This window comes from Alligator mississippiensis, chromosome 2, assembly GCF_030867095.1.
Source record: "Alligator mississippiensis isolate rAllMis1 chromosome 2, rAllMis1, whole genome shotgun sequence".
NCBI classification, from domain to species: Eukaryota; Metazoa; Chordata; order Crocodylia; family Alligatoridae; genus Alligator; species Alligator mississippiensis.
In genome coordinates this window covers 25,955,605-25,975,156 of record NC_081825.1, presented here as the reverse complement: position 1 = coordinate 25,975,156, position 19,552 = coordinate 25,955,605, and the positions used below count along the sequence as shown (strand labels likewise).

Here is a 19,552-nt window from a genome sequence, read left to right as displayed (position 1 = left end):
GATACAGAAAATCATTATTTAAGATGCGGATTAATAGATTAATATTAATATGGGTTAAGAACTGAATGAAGAGAAGAGGACAATGCTTTGTGTTGAAGGAGGAAGTGTGAAACTGGAGGGCAGTTGTTAGTGGAGTTCAGTTTGGGAAAGATTGTGTGTAATGACCTTGTCAGAGAAATCTGCTGATGAGATAGTTTGGAGGTCTTGGCAACATAAAAAAAGATCAGCAAGTAGAGGAGGAATTGGATGACTCAAAGTGATAGAAATGGTATGAACAAAGTGCAAGGTCATGTACTGATTGCCCCAATTAGGCACCTACGGGAAGTAAAGCAGAATTTAGATGCCTGAGTGATCCAGATAAACGCTATTCCAGCAATTGCAAAACTGTTCAAGCAGTTAAAATAATTTAGGTGCCTTCAGGTGCCATCTCTTTATGAGTTTTACATGAGGATTATTTTTTGTTTTTGTTTGGTCACTGCGGCCAGAGCAGAGTTAGAGCCCAGCTCTCATTACCCCTTGGGGTTGTCCTCACTGGTGGGCTAGGAAGACGTGCTGCTGCTTGCTTGTTCTCCTTTTGAGTCCATGACTCTCCTGCACTGCTGTGTAAAGTGGCCCAGCATCAGCTGAAATAGTGGTGGGTTTCCCCCACCCAGGTTGTTGCCTAGGCTGGAATTAGGAAACTCCTGGCATGTGGGAGATGTACATTCAAATCCACTCAGGCTCAAAAGCATCTAGACTCGGATCTTCCTCTGCATGAACAAGAGCTCCAACAGCTGAGCTATTGGGCAAAAAGTGAGTGGCCTGTTGCTACCACCACTCTGTTAAAGAATGAACATTGTTAGGGGTGCTTTATTTCACACCTGCATCTGTGATCACTTGAGTTAACTATCTCCTTTCTGGGTGTGCTCTGGATCCTGAAGTGACAGATGTGTCTAATATGCAGTCCTGGAGCAGATGCCTGAACTCTGGGGAGGCATCTCTGTGCCTAGCACTTCCTTAATGGCTGTCTCTGAGCATAGTCCTATTGAGTGCCTGAGCACTCTGATTGCTTTCTGAAGGTGGCTGTCTCACCAGGGATCCTCAATGTCTACCCATCTTGATATGAAAAATTGGATCCAGCCAATTTTTTTAACATTACAGTGCCTAAAAGTTGAGGCTTCTGAAAATGCCTGGCCCTTAGGGACTAATAATAATCGATGCTATAAGTTAGTGGGCATCCAGAGGAGGTTAAAGATGGGTGTACTGATTGATCACAGGATGAAGGAGCCACCAATGAGCTGCAGCTGCAACAGGCAAATGTGGTCCTAGGATGCATCAAGTGAGGTGTTTCCAGTGGAGCTTTAAAGGGAAGGTATCATTGTACAAGGCACCACGGTTTCAGTTAGTAACAAACTGTTTCCAGATGAAGAAAAATGAATTGCAACTAGAGCAGAAGCAGAGAAGAGCTGCTAGGTAGGATGATCAGGGAAAGGAGAGAGCTTGTCATGAGGAGACCAAAAGGATTGCTTTCTCAGCCTTCACTATGTTAAGCTGAATGGGGGAGCCCCAGTTGTCTATAAATGCATTGATTGGGGTGGAGAGGTAAATTCTGGGGAGGGAGAAGAGCTGTTGTGCTCTGCCTATACTGCTCTCATGATGCTCCTGGGGACTGCTGCTTTCAAACGCATCCCACTTGCCCCTCTGCCCCATGCCAGTGCCTGAAGTAAAGCAACCTAAACCCCCACTCTCAACTGGCCTCTGGTGTGGAAGGCTGAAGACCCCACATAGTGGCTTCACTGCCTCATTTCTGGGGTTATGTGGGGAATGCCTGGGTGATGTCTGGCATCACCCAGGAGCGCTGCAGAAGCAGTAGAGAATATACCCTTTGTCTAAAAGACACTTTTGGCACAAGAATGACTGACAGTGAATACACTTAGGCTGAAAGTTGAGAGAAAGTTTCTAACACTTAGATGAGTGAGGTTTTGGAGCAGGCTTGTAACAGGAGCAGTAAAGACAAGAGCCTAAGCAGCTCTCGAGATAGAGTTCAGTAATTTATGAAAGTGATCATATGACATAGTTGCTTGTGATAGCAGGGGTCTGGACTCAGTCCACTTGTGCACCAGGAGGTCCCTTTCAGTGTTGTATTCCTGTGACACCTTTTGGGATGGGAGGGAACTAGCTGAACTGGGAGCAGGTGATGCAGTGTTTCACAGCCCATTTATCCCTTCCCTTTTGTTTGTTTCTAGTATGTGGGGGCTGCTGCTTCTTTCTTTCCCTACTTTCCTCCTCTTGTGTGGGGACTGGATAAAGCTGAGCAGTCCTATGCTTTGCCTGGTATCAGGACCTGGGGACCCTTATCACACTTGTAAGTGCTGAGATTGGGCAGTGTGGGTGGTACTGGGACTGAGGGATTGGCTCCTGCATGTGAGGAAGGTTGAACCTTGCTGAATAGCCAGTGTAGGGATCATTACATGAACTCCTCACTTGTTACCCTTAATCTGTTTGCTAGTTTCCAATGATACCAGGAGCTAAACTAATCTCAAATACGGGTGAGGGGGAGTGGACTGATAAAATTGCTATGTGGTCCATCTTACCTTCTCTTTGGCATCCAGAAGTCCTGATTTTGGAGTTCAAATTACTGTTAAACTAGTAGTTGTGGGGAGCTGGTAAATACCTGGGATCTTTATAACCTTGTGGTTGCTAGGGGACAGAACTATGTATGGCAAGGGGGTGCGATTTGGTCATACTACCTTTTTCCTTGTATTCTGATTGAAGAGTTTGGCAGGCCTTAGTATTAGAAGGGACATGATCTTCCTACTTATTATTTTCTTAGTCTTGATGAAGAAAAGCTTTCCCCCCATTCACCCTGTTGCTGGCAGGTGCACATTGTGCGGGGGAGCATGGTGCACGGTTTCAGGATACTGTGTGGGGAGTAGGCAGGGGGTATAGGGAACGTCTGCCTGCTGCAGCATGTGGTCACAGGGTAAGGCACGCTGCCCCCACCTGCTTCCTGCGCAGCACCCTGTGGCCATGCCCCTTTGCCCACGCGCCTGAGTGGGTAGTGCTTGCCTGGGCACATAGTTGCAGGGTGCCACACGAAAAGCCAGTGTGGGGCAGAGGGCATGGCACGTGGCCACAGGGTGCTGTAAGTGCAGTGGGCAGGGAGGTGCGGGCAGTGCCTGCTAAATGCAGCACATGGCGGCTGGGTGGGACGCGTCCCCCGTGCACGCTCCCCACATGGCGCCATGCCCCACACCCCTCCCCACGCCAGGAGCATCTGCCGACCAGGGCGCGCTGGTGGGTGGGTGTGTGTGTGGGTGGCTGTGGCATGTGGTTGGCTGGGTGTGTGGAGCATACAGGTGTGTGTGTGACGTGGGTGGATGGGTGTGTGGCATGTGGGTGGATGTGCATCTGAGGTGTGGGCGGGGGTATACGGGGCCGGACACAGAGTGGGGGGATGGTTGTGTGTGACTGGATAATAATTTAAACCTGATTGGTTTAATTTCAGGTAACTATGTTGACTGTCTGACATCAAATTGAATTACGTTTGTATTTATAGTATTTACCCAAATCTAAGATGACTCTGAAGTTAAGATGTTTTTTCTCTCTCTCCCTTCCCTCCCCTCCAACCCTCACTAATTAGATTCTATACAGGGAAAATGATACGTTCCTTTATAACTTTTCCGTGTATATAATCTAATTATTGAAGGATGGGAGATTGTCTTAAATTCATCTCCAACATCAGCACTACACCTGGGAAAGCAGCAAGGGGGGGCAGAGCTTCCCCCCCTGCCTCAAGCTGCTTACCTTCTGTAGCAGCTCTGGCTTTAGGACAGCTGCAGCCCTAGCCTCACCCACCCAGAAGGAGCAACAGCAGCTCCAAGTCTGGATGAGAGCAGAAGGTGAGCAGCTGTAAGGAGGAAAGCTGGGGGGAGGGGGGGTGCAGGTTGTATTGTTTTCCCCATTCCTACCCTGAGCCACATACTGCAGGTTCCCCTGTGTGCCCCCCCAATACTGCATGTCCTCCCTACACTCCCCCCTCTGCATTCTCCGTGCCCTGCAGCATGAGCCATGCTAACCCTACCTGGGCAGCATGACCCACCCTGCTTCTGGCTTCACCCAAGGCCTAGAGCCAAAGCTGCAGCAGCTGCTTGCCCCAAACAGTACTTGACTCCAAAATGAGGCTTTTCCCCCCATGTTGATTGGGAGGAGTGGAAAAATGTTGTCTTGGATTCAAGTAAATAAGGTAACAGGATTGTGGTTTTACTTATTTAAAATGTGTTTCTGTTATTTGTACTTGTTTGTGCATTCCTTCTTGGAGATATAAAATTACTTTTGATCTTTTTTTTGGCCCTTTTTAAAAAGTGTGCTTTGAAAAGATCTTGTTTTTCATTTTCAAAAACTTGTTTTTTTCTGGGAGGCTAGTAAGATAAAACAGCATCACAAACACAAAAGTAATGAAAGCTGAGATGGAAAAATTGCCAGACTTTCTAGAACTGTTCCCCCCGCTCCCCTTTATTGAAATTAAACACCTGAGAGCCAAGGGGAAAGGATCTTTCTGTGGACGATACATTTATAGAAATAAATAAAATGTATATGTATTTTTTTTTTTATTGTAAATTACCCTGGGCATCTCTTTGGGGAGGGCAGAATACAAATAAATAAATACATAAATTCTCTCCATTTTGATTGAGGAGGGAGCTCCCATTATATCAGATTATGGAACATTCATTTTTGGATTCCCAGACTAGGATGCGTCTGAAACCAGATGTTTACCAGAATTTATGTGGGTGCCCATATAGTGCATCAAAACAAAAAAGCAGGCAGTGGAAAGTAAAGGGGTTGTCATTTCTGGTACAAAATGCAGTCTAGCCCACCTGCAACATGGTCGCAGTTCAGTAATTTCGTATTGGTTTTGGGGTCACAGGAGCCTTGAAACACAGGGTGGAAAGGGCTGAATAGATGTTTTGTTTTCATGGATGTACTGAGCTGCAGCGTGTTATCCAAATATAGCAATGTTTGGTTATGCTGTCTTTGCTTAACTCCTCAGTGTCTTCAGCCTCCTCCTTCATTCTGGGATTGCCAGATTATCAGTAGACTTAATGTATTGATATAATGAAAGAGATTTCTTCTCTGCCTGGTGTAAATTAAGGCATTACTGAAGGAGAGGGAGAGAACGGATTGGGTGGGTTACATCTGCAGATGATTAACATGGCTGCTGCAGCCTGCTTCCTCAGTGTAGGAGCATTCAACTGCAGACAGCTTTGATTCTGGAAGAAAAGGGAGAAGGGAGGGAGGAGCACACGATAGCTCTTTTCCTCTTCATGTATCTGATCTGCTGGATGGATGGATATACGTTCAGTGGTTTAGCTCTAGAATCAGGACAATGCAAGTGTTTCAATACATATTATTGAAACAGCGAGACCTTAAATGCTTTCAGGGTGGAATGGGGTTCCAGTGCAATTGTCTCTAAAGAACTGCAGCTTTCATGGTGAGTGAATGCATCAGACATGATGCTGGGAATCCATGCAACATCCTTACGGCTTTAATTGGTTATTTGCCACACCACAATGTGGAAGGGAAAGCTGCTGTTAATGTTTGGATTAGTGCTAAAGACAAAACCAGTGAGACACTAACTTTCAAGTCTGTTGTTAAAATGTGAGCATTTTCCTTAGGATAAGATACTGTAGCTATTTAAGTGTAAAATAGACTTCTCAAGCAGATAATGTTTTCTTTGTGCAGGGCAAGGTTGTTAGCTTTGGGATGCAGTGTAGTGGTAGATTTTGGTGAAGGTGGTGGTCAAGGTAAATACCCTACTGCTAGATAAAATGAACCAGGCTATTTTGCAGCCTTTCAGAAAGATCATAATAGTTGGTTAACATTTAAGTTAACAGCTTTCATACTCGATTGTTTGTTAGTCTGAATAATTTCAGACCCCTTTGAGAGTACACTGAAATAAACACTTTATTTTTCGGGTGTCAAGTAAATTGAATTATGTAGCTTTTTTGGCTTGTTAAATTGTTTATAGAAATGCATTTTAATTCGTTTGTCATCTCACTTCATTTTAAAGTAAGCCTGCTGTGACGGCACATGCCTTAAAAGTTGGCGCAGAGAAGTGAGGTTAACTCTGCACTGTACAATTAATCCAGGTTACTTTAGCTCAGATGCAAGAAGCTTAACTACAAAGTTGCATTCAAGCTACTATCGCCTTGCTGTTCCTGCACTTGATCTAGTGCGACTGAAGGCATATCCCATGGTTTCTTGGCTGCAGTGCTTCAGGACTCCTTCACAGTCAGTTGTGTCAATTGCAGGAGAATTTGCCTGTCCTTTGAGGGGAATTATGGGACGACATTGGAGGACAGCAGAATTTGGATGGCTGTAATTTAGTCTGCATCCGTACTGCAGGGAGGGCAGGTACCAATTCAAGCAGAACCCCTTATTTTGACCTGCCTCCCAACCATGAAGTGAACCCAAGCTTAAAGCATCTTTAAACCCAAGGCATATTTTATTTTCTCCTGTGTGAATGGTAGTGGGAGGGCAGGAGGTAAAGGACAGCCTGGGTAGGAGACTGTATTATCTATCTGGCCAGCATAAATGTACCCTGAATGTTTAGTGATTTCTTCACACTACATTGCGTGTTGGCAAAATGCGTTTATCAGACCATTTAACTGCTGTGTATTGAAACAGGTACTAATTACCATTTTTTTCATTTTGGCAGGTGACTTTAGTAATGCAACTACTATTATAAGAGATGCTGTACGATTCATGAGGCTTGTTTTATGCCAGCTTCTGTACTGTGTGTCTGCCTGTGCAAATCTTGCTATATGCCCAATCAGCAGATACTCAGTGTGAATTTATGCATAAGCTCTGAACCCTACCTAGTAGCTGTATCTTCAAAGCACGTTTTGTCAGAGATTGCATCCTCTGTTCCCTTACATCAGAGGATTACTTCTAAGAGCCGTTTTTTCCTGGCTCTGTTTTGGTCTGTGTTTTTGTTAGTTCAACAGAAATCTTTTTAAATGTGTTTGTAACTACAAAGGACTCGTACACTTCATACTCATCCAAGATGCCGCTCATACACTCGTATAAGATGCCACTCCCATTTGGAGAACTGTGCTGACTGTAACACATTATATAATAGCCTTTCTTTACACTACACAGTACTGAATAAAAACATCCCCAAGAAATTTGTCAAAGAACAGAGGAGGATGATTTGGGGTTTAAGGGTAGTTGAATGATAGCTTATCTTAAAGCGAGAACATTTAAAATAACTTCAGTGAATTAACTACTAAAATGAGAACTGTTTGTTTCAATGTACAGTTCTATCAGAGTGTTGTGTGCAATGGGGTGTTGGTGTGGACAAAGAGTTTTATGTGCTTGAGAAGTGTCAAAAATCATTCTGATATAAAGAGAACAAAATCTAGCACAGTGTGTTAGGCCTCCTAAACCTTTCAGAAGTAGCTGTGGTGTTCAGTTATTCTCTTAATGAAGTTGGAGGTTTTTTTGGAAAATGCTTCTTCATACTCATTTCAAAAGTCACTTCATTCATTTTTCCTTTAAAATGAAGAAGTGCTTTGACTATCTAGTTCCGTGTGCTTTACCAAGAGTAATACATGATGATTTCAATATTCCATCAATTTCTTATTAATAACATCTAATAGCTTTTCATTATTTATAACCCCAAGAACAAAGTCTCATAAAATTAAAGATGAGGATCAGTCAGCCTTTTGAAGCAGTAACAGCGATTGGTATTTGACTAAGTTAAATTGATACAAAGGAACTGGCTTTTATACATAGCTTTGTTCTACTGAAGACAACAGATTATACTTGTAAATGAAATCATTTTTCTTACTATGCCTTAAATGCAACATTATCTGTGTTGCTTCCAGTTGTCTTCAAGAGGTTGTCACATTTTAAAATGGAACTTTGTCGATCCTTGGCTTTTTGAGTATGTGATCTTTGACACTTTTTTTTTTCCACCTATGCAAAGCCATACGCTAATAACTTATTCTCTCTGGATATAGTTTTGCATGGAGAAGTGCTTACTCAGTATAAATGCTTTCCCCCCACATAAATAGTTGAACATAAATACTGCTTGATAATTTAGAAACCAAGAGCTACCATACTTACTTGATTCTAAGGCGCGGTCCCCCCATTAAACTTGGGTGATGGGGGAGCCCTTTGTCTTAGAATCAAGTAAGAGAGCAACAGGGGAGCAGGTAGCTACTGTGGCTTGGGCTCCAACCCCTACCCAGAGTTGGGGCCATAGCCACAACTGCTGCCTGTCCTCCCCTGCCACCTCTGCACCCTGCAGCCTCTTCTCCCCATCTCCCCCCCTGCCCCAGCCTCTGCTCCCCTGTATACCTTTCTCCCTGTCCATCCTCCCCCCTTTCCCTGCAAACCCTTGCTCCATGCCAGCAGGCTCTGGGCATGCTGCAGCCTGGGGCACTGAGCACAGTGCAATCTCAGCCCTGTAGCACTGATGTGCAGCCCACATGGTTTTTATGGGGGCTGGACTGGGGATGCACTCAGTGCCCCAAGGTAGAATGGGGATGGAGCTTGTTGGCACAGAGCAGAGGCTCTGTGGCAGGGGACAGACGTGGCAGGCTGCTTTACCTCCCCACACCACCTGTCTCCCAGCGGTAGGTGGGATGAATTAAGGATGACCCTCCCAATAATTAGGTACTATACATGGAAAATTATAACAAACATACCTTTTCCATGTATAAAATTTAGTTTTTGGGGAGCCATCTTAAATTCAAGGCTGTCTTAAGTTTGAGTAAATACAGTATACGTTACTGGTATTTAACAAATATTGCTTACCTTACAAGAGGATCATGCTTTGCAGATAAATTATAATGTGCTACCTCTAATACAGCTGGAGAAACAGGAAATTCATGTGTCCAGTGCTATTGAAACAGTCATGCAGCTATGTAAAAACCACTACTAAGGGGAACTGAGGTAAAATTTTATTTATGAAGAGATAAATGAATAACTACCGGTCGTTGGATTTCTTGCACCTTCTTTGGAAACATCGTGTCAGTGGCAGGATACTGGATTATATGGACTAGCTGTATGATCTGATATGGCAATCCCTATGTTCTTACATTGGGAAATAAGGGATTCCTGTAACTGAGGACTGTCCAACTAGTGAGTGGTCAGGGGCTGCACACTATGGCACATCACAGTGCAGGTACTTCCTCCCCCCACGTCCCCTCAACCCCCACTACACTGTGTCACTGCCCCCTGCCCCTGCACATCGTGTCACAAAGTCCCTGGCCTCATGCTCCGTCCTCCCACTTCTCTTGTTGCATTACATTTCTTAGATATTTGTTCATTGTCACGTGTAACTTTACAATCTGTGATTCAGTATGACTAAACAACAGCATACGAGATGCCATGCTGTGTCAGACCACAGGTCATCTAGCCCACTGTTTTGCATCTTTGTGACAGAGCAGATGTTAAAGGGAAGAATAATTGTGCAGGGCCAGCCAGATTCAGCCACCCCTGCCCTATTTCTCTAACAACTGGGATTTGGAGGTCTGCGGAATCCTATTTTGGACCTGGGATGTTTAATACCTACTGATGGACCTGTCCTGCATGAATTGGTCTATTCCTCTTTTGAACCTGATTCTGAGCCTCTACAACATCTTGCGGCAGTGAATTTCACAAATTAATAACGTGTTACTTGAAAATTTTGTTAAATTGAAACCTCCTACCTAATAATTTCCTTCTCCCCTAGGTCTGGTACTGTGGGAGAAGGTAAACAATAAATCCCTATTTATTTTCTCCACACATTTATTATTTTATAGACCTTTTGTCATATTCCTCCGCACAACCCTCCAAATGGTCTTTGCCCCAAAATTGGAAAGTTCCTAGCTCGTTTGGTCACTTGCATGGAAGCCTCTCCATGCACCTGAATTATTTGTGTTGGTCTTCAGTGAATGTTTTGTAGTTGTACCTCTAGCCTTTTGGGGTAGTGGGACCAGAACTGCAAGCAGTATTCAAGGTGTGGGTGTATTATGGGAATTATAATGACATAGTGACACTTTCTGTGTTGTTTTCAATTCCCTTCGTACTGAAGTATGAAACAGTAAGTGATGGGAAGTAGGAGGTGGACCAGTAGTCTTCCCTTGTGCTACAGATGTCACTAATGTACATTGTGTGGACATGGAAATAGTATTGATGCTAGTTTCTGGATTGTTTTAGTTGTCTGCTAAAGCAAACTATCAGCAGAGCTTAGCAGCTTTCCATTAAAATATGGTCAGTAGAAACTAGAGACTTCATCATTTGTATTAGCAGTAGACGGGATACATAAAAATTGAAAAAATTCAAACATAAAACACTGTTGGCTACAAAAGATCAACTCACAGGATCATCATAAAATTCTAGTTTATTGGATGGATGCAAAAGTCAGACCATAAACCTTGGTACTGATCCCATCAAACACACACATTCACACACACACTGACAGTAGCTAGCTATGAACACTAAGCACCGGTGTCAAGATATACCTATCCTCAAGCACTGGAGTCTGCCGTCGATGGCCAGTCGAGGCTTCTTTCAGTGCAATGTTGCTTCAGAAGGGGGACGCTGGCTGGTCCTTCTGGCTGGACAGGCAAGGTGCTGGTGAGGTCAAAGAGGGCACCATTGGGGGGGTCATTCTTTGCTGCCTTTTATCCCTCTCTGGCAGACTTTGGTGACTCCCCAGTTCTCAGGCTTACCCAATCCAGGGGTTGTTGACCTCGAGGGACATCCCTTTTGGTAGCTGCTGGATGATAGCTGTCAGCCCCAGGGGTCATGTCCGCAGGTATGTGCAGTCTCAGGAGTCCATTGATGAATTTTGATTTATTCACTGCTGTGATGAATAGAGCTCTGGAAGTGGTTGATTGGGGGTATTTCAGCCCCAAGAGTCTGTGTCCAGCGTTAATTAGTTCAAACCGGGGCTTCTGTACCTTTAACAGCGAAGCTGCAGGGAGTTCCTGGCTCTGTATTGAGTCTTTCCTCCTCTTGGTCTGTACTTTTGTAGGTGTTAATTGCTGCTCCTTAACTTGTTTATCAAGATTAGCTACTGTGTTACACAATCAGCCATGATTCATTCAGGGACCTGCTCCATACAGAGATTCCTGCCCTTGCTAACATTGTTACATGGTACAACTTACTTTTAAACTTAAAGTACATTTGTAAAAGCATCTATAAGCTCTGTTTTCACTACAAATACACCTTATATAAAAATAATAATAATATAATAAAATAAAAAGAGAGAGGAAGGATGAAAAGGTAGAAAAGAGAAAGCATTCCCAAAAGGGGGCAACTACTGCAAAAGGGGCTTTTGCCATATGGAGGAGCTTCACATTGCGGGGGGCAGGCAAAAGGTTTCTTGCTACAACACTAATAATTTGCATGCCTCACAGTAAATATTAGGATTTGTTTTAGAATGCTGTATGTTGCAGGCTATTTGAGTCAAGTCATTTCATACATCATTTACAGAACTGGTTTTTATGAACTTTGTAGCATTTGTGAAGGGCGCTTTACATCAATGGGATATAACGGAAAGATGTTCTCTGAAGTGCATAGTGTACTTTCTTTCATTACTCAGTTTTGGACAGGTGTTATTTTAATCGGAGCTACATATGGCAGTAAATATTCTTGTGAGGTGGCAAGCTGCTCTGTAGAAACTAAATGCAGTGATTGTAATTCCGGACTTTTCCTCCCTCTGGGCTGTGACTCAATGAAATATCAGTATTTTTTTTTAATTTTATTTGTGTAGATTACCCATTACCAGAGTAAAATACTGGCAATATATCTAATTTAATGGCTTACTATGTGGCACACCAGTGAAGGTCAAGTGATATAAGAGCTGATGTCATCTGAGTCATTAAATTGACCATTTTTAAAGAAAAAATATGAAGGTAGTTTGAAGTTCTAGATGTGGTCAAATCAAGAACCTCAGGCTGAATGTGTGCACTAAATAATTGCAAGCTTAAACAGTGTTTCAGAATAAAATAAGTAATACGATTTTCTATGTAACCAGGGTTAAAGTATCTTATTGAATTTGTTACATTTGGGTACATATCTGAAAATGGTTTTAAATATATGAGGGATGACTTTTAGCAAGATATAAATTCAAAAAGCATGCATGGGTTTTTTTTCCTTCAATTTCAAGGTCAGTCTTGCATTTAAAAGGTTTTGTTTGTCTACATTCTAATATAATAAAAGCCTTAGTCTGTCTGTCCGTAACTTTATTCACACACTGGTTGTCTCGGCAGCCAATCACAATGCTGACTGAAACAGCCAATCAGAGTGCTCCGCACGGACAGACACACAGCGGAGCACCTCCATGACGGCAGGGGCTATGGGGCCGAAGCAGAGGTTCCCTCCCCATGGCCCCCCGGCCCTGCTTCTTGGAGTCGGAGCGTGGAGTGCTGGCAACACAGCATTGGCCTTGCCCCCCCCAACTCCAACCTCGCTGCCGCTGCTGGGCTCCGACAAAAGCTGGCAGGGAGGAAGGAGGGAAGTAGAGTGGGGGGGGCACAGTAGCAGCACCCTGCCACCGCTGGGCCCTGAGAACAGCTGGGAGGGAAGGAGGAGAGCCAGGAGGAGCGGGGTGCGCACAACCGGATGCACAGCAGTGGCAATGCAGAGCGCTGGGTGGTGGCTGTAGCTGCCATGTGCAAGTTTCCCCCCCCTCCCCCATGCCTGGGTGGTGGGGGCAGGCGGGGGGGTGTGCACGGGGCTGGAGGCAGAACGGCGGCAGCACAGGGCAGTGGGTGGGAGCGCTATGTTCCCCTCCTCGCCAACCCCACCTGTCATTCTTGATGGGCAATTGTCTAGTAGTTTATATAATAGGTCAGATCCTATAATTGGTCACATATTAAAAATGAGCATAAAATGTTTAGCATACTCAATGCATTTTATCAGCAATTCATGTAAAGCATTTTCAACGTGAAAGGCTTAAAATATTACTTCTAGAAATAAAATTTAGATTAGTTTCTGAGAGGTAAAAATGGATTACTCAGTACAGTATATGATTCCCTAAAAACAAGTAACATTTAACTTTTGTTTAAGAAATTGTAAAATAATTTCTTACATCATTAATTAGAGAAGCTTCTATACATTTCTTTTAGTGAGTTTACATTGCTTGTATCTATGCCCCGTCTGGTGTATAGACTTTATCTTCCATTCCTATGTCAATGATGCATCTCTTCTTTATTTAGGAATATGAAGAAAAAGCTGGACGACCTCACAAGCCACTCTCTCCTAAACAGAATGTGAGGAAGAACCTTGACTTTGAGCCACTCTCCACCACCGCACTTATTCTAGAAGACAGGCCAGCGTAAGTTCTCGGAAAGAAACTTAGTGTCTGTAGTATGGCATTAGATGCCCTAAACTTAGAAAAGAGGTTTCTTTCTTGCTGCAGATGAGTAGAATAAGATAATTAATTGGATAAGGTGTTTTAAATTATACATATCCAAATTGTTTTATAGGCAAATAGTACATTTATAAGACCATCTAAAAAAAGTAACTTCATGGTATAGTCATTTCTTGTAAACAAGAATTTACAGTCTGCTCTTGGTGGTGGGTTTTTAGGTTTCTTGTTAACCATGGTCAGAGGCTGATTTATGTGAATGGTAGCCCATGGATAGAAAGCTAAGCTTTTGCTGAAGGGACTAAGAGAAGCTAGGGTATTGTGTCCTACTTGCACAGCAGATGTCTAATTCCCATAAATAATGAAGCAACATAATAAAGAATGTGCTGCAGTGGATTCACTGTCACAGTATGAAGGCTGTTGGGCATTTAGTAAGCTTTTTATTCTTTTTATTGTAAGTAGAAGTGTTCTTATACAAATCAAATGAATAACAGACTTCTTGGAAGCCTCTAAACTATAGTTTTCCCCTTAAATTCTCTGAAGAAGGGCAGCCATTTGCAAAGGTATGCTGAGTATTTGGCTTTACATGCATGGACAGACAGCAATTTAGTATTCTTTTATCTAAAACAAGCTTACTGAATTTTTCTGAATGATATGACTTGCTGCAAAATAATGGCATATACAATTAGATATTATACACAGCCTTACAACAGAACAATATATTGATGTTTTTAAGGAATATTTTTCATCAAGTAAAAATTTCTCTAATCAAATTGTTAATCTGCCATGTGTTTAATTTACAAAGCTATGTATTTGTGATAAAGATGCACTGATATATCGGTTGCCTGTCAGATTGGCACCAATAAAAGGGAAATGACATTATTGGCTATCGGCTTTTTTTGGCCATTGTAGTCAGTTTTTCCCTTGCATACGGGCAGCATTCTAGTGTGCAGGGGGTCATGCGTGGGGCTGCCAAGAATAAGATGCAGGGGGTGCCGTATGTATGTGCGTGGCCGTACTTATGTACACGGCCAGGAAAACAGCTGGGCAGTGTGGAGTGCAGCTCCCTGCAGGTATGTCTATGGAGAGGAAGGGGCATGAGGGAAGGAAGGGGCATGGGAACAGGGGGCGTGGGAGAGTTGTGCCCCCTCTGCCTGGTGGGCAGGAGGTGCGTGGCCAGTGCAGGGCTCCCAGGGCAAAGGCAGCAGAATGGAGAGCCCCAAGCCCACAGCAGGCAGCCTGCATCTGCCCCCAACTCCTCTAGGCTCTGCTCCGCTTAAAAGCATCCCCACACTTAAAAATGGTGTCAGCAGTGCTTGAACTAAAGCTCATTCAATGAGCTCATTCAATGAGCTTTAGTTCAAGCACCCCCACTGCCATTTTTAAGTGGTGGGATGCTTATACATGTGATGCAGGAGGCTACTGGAGTACACCAAAAAAGGTTTATTTATGTTAGTACTTTAAAATGCCTTGCACTATTACTAAATATCAGTAATCAGCCAATAATATGGTTGATTAATAATCAGCTGTCAGTATTGGCCAAGAAAATCTTTATCAGCACACCCTTAATTTGTGATTGTCTTAACACGTACATAAGAAACTACATGAGAGGCTAGTATCTATAGTAGCTGTATCTCTTCAGAGGCTTTGTTGGTGTAATCTTAAAACATGATACAGGCTGAAAAAGTATGACATTTGTGCACAACTGATGCTTTGTAAAATGTAAGGGCAAATGGATAATTTGGATTGGTTTTGTAGGATGCCATTTCATTTAATGTTTTCTGGTGTTGGTGGATCAAGGAGCTCCCAATGACACATTTGGATGCATTTCTGTTTGCTGCAGAGTTGTTTACTAGGACTGCCTCATGTTCAGCATAATGGTATTCGATAACATTCTGTACAAGAAATTACTTTTGAGGTCATTTTTTGCTGAGTTGTAGTTGCTGACAGCTGGCTTTTTTCCTGTTGGGGTTTTAAATAGCTTGCATGTGTTTGCATGTTTAATGTCAGTCACGGAGTTCATTGAGAGCAAAAAGCGTGACATCTTCCCAGCTGGCTGGCCTTGGCTTTAGACTATCAGATGGGCAGAGCTAAAGGCTATTTTAATTAACTGGTAGGATTACGGGCCCCTGCCAATATATGGAAGTTCCAAAAGTAGGTTTTGTTTTTATTTGGTAAAATATCCAATTTGAAGGGGGTGGGGGGGACAAATTTTCTTCTATTTCTTGTTAGAAATACAAGAAATACAAACTAAATGAAAATACAGATTAGATGAAAATATTGTAAGGGGGATACATAACTGGTTGGATCATCATACTTAGTGAGTAGTCCTCAATGGCACAATGTCTAGTTGGAAGGGGAGGTATCAAGTGGGGTTTCCCAGCAGTCTGTTCTGGATCTGGTATCATTTAACATCGTTATTAATGATTTGGATAATAGGATTGGGTCCATGCTTAGAAAATTTGTGGACAATGCCAAGTTGGGTGGCATTGCAGATACTCCAAAGGGTAGGGCTGGGATCCAAAGTGTTCTGGATAGGCTGGAGAAATGGTCCTCAGTCAATCAGATGAGACTCAGTAAGAACACTTGCACTCAGGATAAAGTAATTGCATGCTCAGATACAGACTGGGGATGACTGGCTTTACTGCAGAGAAGGACCTGGGGGATGTCACTTGCCAGTCAAGGGAAGTGGTTCTGCTCTGTTCAGCACTGGTGAGACTGCAGTACTGTGTCCAGTTTTAGGTCTCACACTTCAAGAAGAACATGGACAGTTTGGAAAGAGTCCAGCACAGCAGCGAAAATGATTGGAGGCCTGAGGAAGTTATTTATGAGGAAACGTTGAGAGAACTAGGGTTATTTAGTCTGGAGGAGAGAAGACACGGGGTGAATTTGATAAGTCTTTAAATACCTGAAGAGTGATATATGGAGAGGATAGAGATGGGCTTTTTCCTCTGCAGCTGTAGGGGACAGGACTAGGAGCAATGGCCTCAAGCTTCACTAAGGGAAATTTAGGTTGGATATTAGGAGGAACTTTCTGACTATGAGGGTGGTCAAGCATTGGAACAGGATATTTAGAGAAACTGACAACTTGGAAGTTTTCAAGAGCAGGTGGGACAGACACTGAGCTAAGATGGTTTAGTCAGGGATCATCCTGCCTTGAACCAGGGGGCTGGACTAGATGACCTCATGACATCCCTTCCAGCTCTGCAGTCCTGTAATCCTATGAAATTGGTACTTTTCTCTCTTTATTTTTGGATTTATTTTCTGTGGTAGAGAAAATAATGGTTGAAAGAAATTCTAGTATGTGTATGTATTGATTTCCTCCCCCTGCCCCCCTTTTGAACCCCGCATTGCTCCAATTCTTAAAGAATACTCCCATTTTAATATTGTTATTATCATCGAGGCTTAATTTGTAGCTTTGGTAGGTAAAGTGACTTTTCAGACTTGCAGTAACAATTGGGATTTAAAAAAAAACTTTACAAATTCACAAATATTCTTTCCAATTATTCTTTGGGCACAGGTGACACTTCCTTGAATATTCAGACAGTCTGTGAACTGGCTTGGGAGCTGGAAAATGAGAACAGTCTTTCTTCTCTTTTTTTCTTTTATAATGTAAACATACAGTCTCACTTCCTTAAATTCTTTATAGTGTTATAATCGCAAAAAGTCAAATCTTAATTTTGGAACATTTAAATATGGCTAATATTTTAGACTTTTAGACTTTTCTTTTCCATTTGGATTGGTTGCCAGAAATACGCATCCTTTTTGCAGCTTACCCATCTACATCCCCATCTTTAAGAAAACAAATGACTAGTTTTTTTACATGGAGTAAGCCATTATTCTTTCAATTTCATAGTGGTTGAAGATAATGTTGATACATTTTGATACATTGCATACATTTTGACTTCCTCTTCACTCCCACATCTAAGAGATGCCTTTCTTCCCTATTTCCAATGATTCCTGTTTCTTCACCAGCCTTAAATGCCTGCCAAACATCACAAAACAGGAACGCCAAACAGTTCATCCAGAATCCTTCTGTTGCCCTCTCTTTCAGTCTGGTGCATATATGATTAATGTGCCCCCCTCCCACCCTCTATATGGGGAAGCTGAACCAGGTTGCCCTACACCTCATCTGCATATAAATGTTTGGAGCAGCCCAGGGCTTGTGACGAAAACACCACCTGATTTCCAGTCATGAATAGGGGCTAAATACCACGTGGCTCCTTCATTGTGGTTATCTGGAGTACTTACCCATACTGAGCAGCGCTGTGTAGAGTCACCACGTTTTGAAATGCTGTGGACTCTGGTGGAACCCAGCACAGTAAACTGTGTCATAAACCATGAGCCTTTGGCTTTGGATTAGTATCATGCATAGTTTGTACTACATGTAAATAGGTGCCCAGGTACAGCTCAAAAATGTATTTATGAAGTACGTATGCTAAAACTTGCAGCAGTTAAAAAAAATTAAAAAAATAAAAAGTAACATGCATCAATTCTGGATGAACTATGTGGATGGTTACTATATGCAAATTGCTACAGCCATGTTTAATTCCAAGGTGGTTGTTTCCAAATTTGATCCTCACTTTTCTGTGCTCAGGGAGAGCAGGGTCTGACATTAAGGAGAAGGTGAAGGGGCTGCTAGGGGAAAAAGTTGGGGGGTAAGTAGAGAGCAAAAGGGCTACCCTGACCCCTCCAGATTTATTTTACCTGCTGTAGCAGTGGGAAGGGGGCAAATTCAAGGGAAGCCTCCAATAATTAGATCCTATATCTGGAAAATTATAACAAATTTATAAATTCTCCATATATAGAATGTAATTATTTGGGATCATCTTATAATCGGGATCATCTTCTATTTGAGTATATATGATAGTTTACCATTTCACTATTTTATGGTGGACTTGCTTGAATTATCCTTATCTGTAAGCTGAAGAAGAATTTTGTATGTTGGATATGTTTATTTGGGTTCTAGCATTAGGATGAACACAAACTAAGTTGGCCTTGGTTTTAGTGATGGGTGTCTGGAGGAAGGGAGTGAAGTTTCCTACTGGAGTAAGCAGATTTGGCAGCAAAATTTGGGGGCAGCATTTTTAAAATAAGGAGGAGAGAGAAGGGAAGGAGGGAAATAATAGCTGGAAATTGAAAGTTGGTAAGAGAATAAGAGGAATGAAGTGAACGAACATTTTGCATGCTTGATTTCTAGAAAGAAAAGTCAGTCTGATTTGGTAAGGCAGTCATTAAATTCAAACTGGATAAGCACCAAAATATTTCATTTCCTAATAAAAATGATTCTGTGGGCTTGACTTCTCATTAAAATAAATGCTGAAATTAGAAAAAAAAAAAGGAAATTACTCAGCATTTTTCCACATACAAGAACAAGTATATGCTGCCAGTGTTCTTTGCTTCTCTCTCTTTGCTGACATTTGTGGAAAATCTCTCTCCAAGAAACTGACACTGTCCTTTGATCAAATATCTTGGCAAGTAGTATGATTTGCATCTTTCCAAGTGTGTCCAGAACTTTTAAAGTAATTCACGCCAAATTTAAATGTTACCTTTTTTGTTTTTGTTTTTTTAAATCAAGGAACCTTCCTGCAAAACCAGCAGAAGAAGCTCAGAAACACAGACAACAGTACGAAGAAATGGTGGTTCAAGCAAAAAAAAGAGGTGATTGGAATTTATTCTTATGTGAGGAGAAAAAGTAAAGGCATGTTGCACTATACTAGGGATAGATTCTGTGCTGCTTATCACAGAAGGGCAAAGGTGGTTTTAAATTGCCTTGATACCACTCAGGTTCTGGGCCAGGTGGGGGCTGATGGCATTTGACATAAACTTACAGCAGCCCATAGGCTGTTCTAATTGATGGCAACCTTATGAAAGTACCACAGCGCAGAATCTCCACAGTATTCTGTGGATTGGAAATTCTCATTATAACAGGGGACAAGGAATAGTATGCCACCACGCCAAGTCGAAGGTACTGTCTGCCACCCAGTTGTGGTATCTTTCCTGCCCCTTCAATACTGAGGAATCCAGATGCATCTTGTCAGACTATGTTTACCAAAACAAGTAAACCCTGCCTTGCAAAGAATAAAATAGTGTGAGGATAATAAAATTGTGGAATTAATAAAGTCTCTGGAAAATCATAGGCTGCATTTGCTGTTGCTTGACTGATGAATTACAAGGTCACCTGTAATTTGGTCCAATCTTTGA

The 19,552-nt window shown here is 42.5% G+C and overlaps 1 protein-coding gene across 9 annotated transcripts in view; it reads left to right on the top strand.

Annotated features, from left to right (window-relative positions):
- Positions 1–19,552, top strand: part of TBC1D14 (TBC1 domain family member 14) — a 113,891-nt gene that overhangs the window by 63,546 nt on the left and 30,793 nt on the right. For 8 of the 9 annotated variants that reach the window (XM_019479434.2, XM_019479419.2, XM_019479429.2 and 5 more), the window contains 2 exons: positions 13,197–13,315; positions 18,927–19,009. In XM_019479434.2, the coding sequence (XP_019334979.2) occupies positions 13,197–13,315; positions 18,927–19,009 (202 nt within the window). Of the gene's footprint in view, positions 1–5,245; positions 5,471–13,196; positions 13,316–18,926; positions 19,010–19,552 lie in introns of those variants that run through there. The other variant, XM_019479445.2, reaches the window with a different exon arrangement.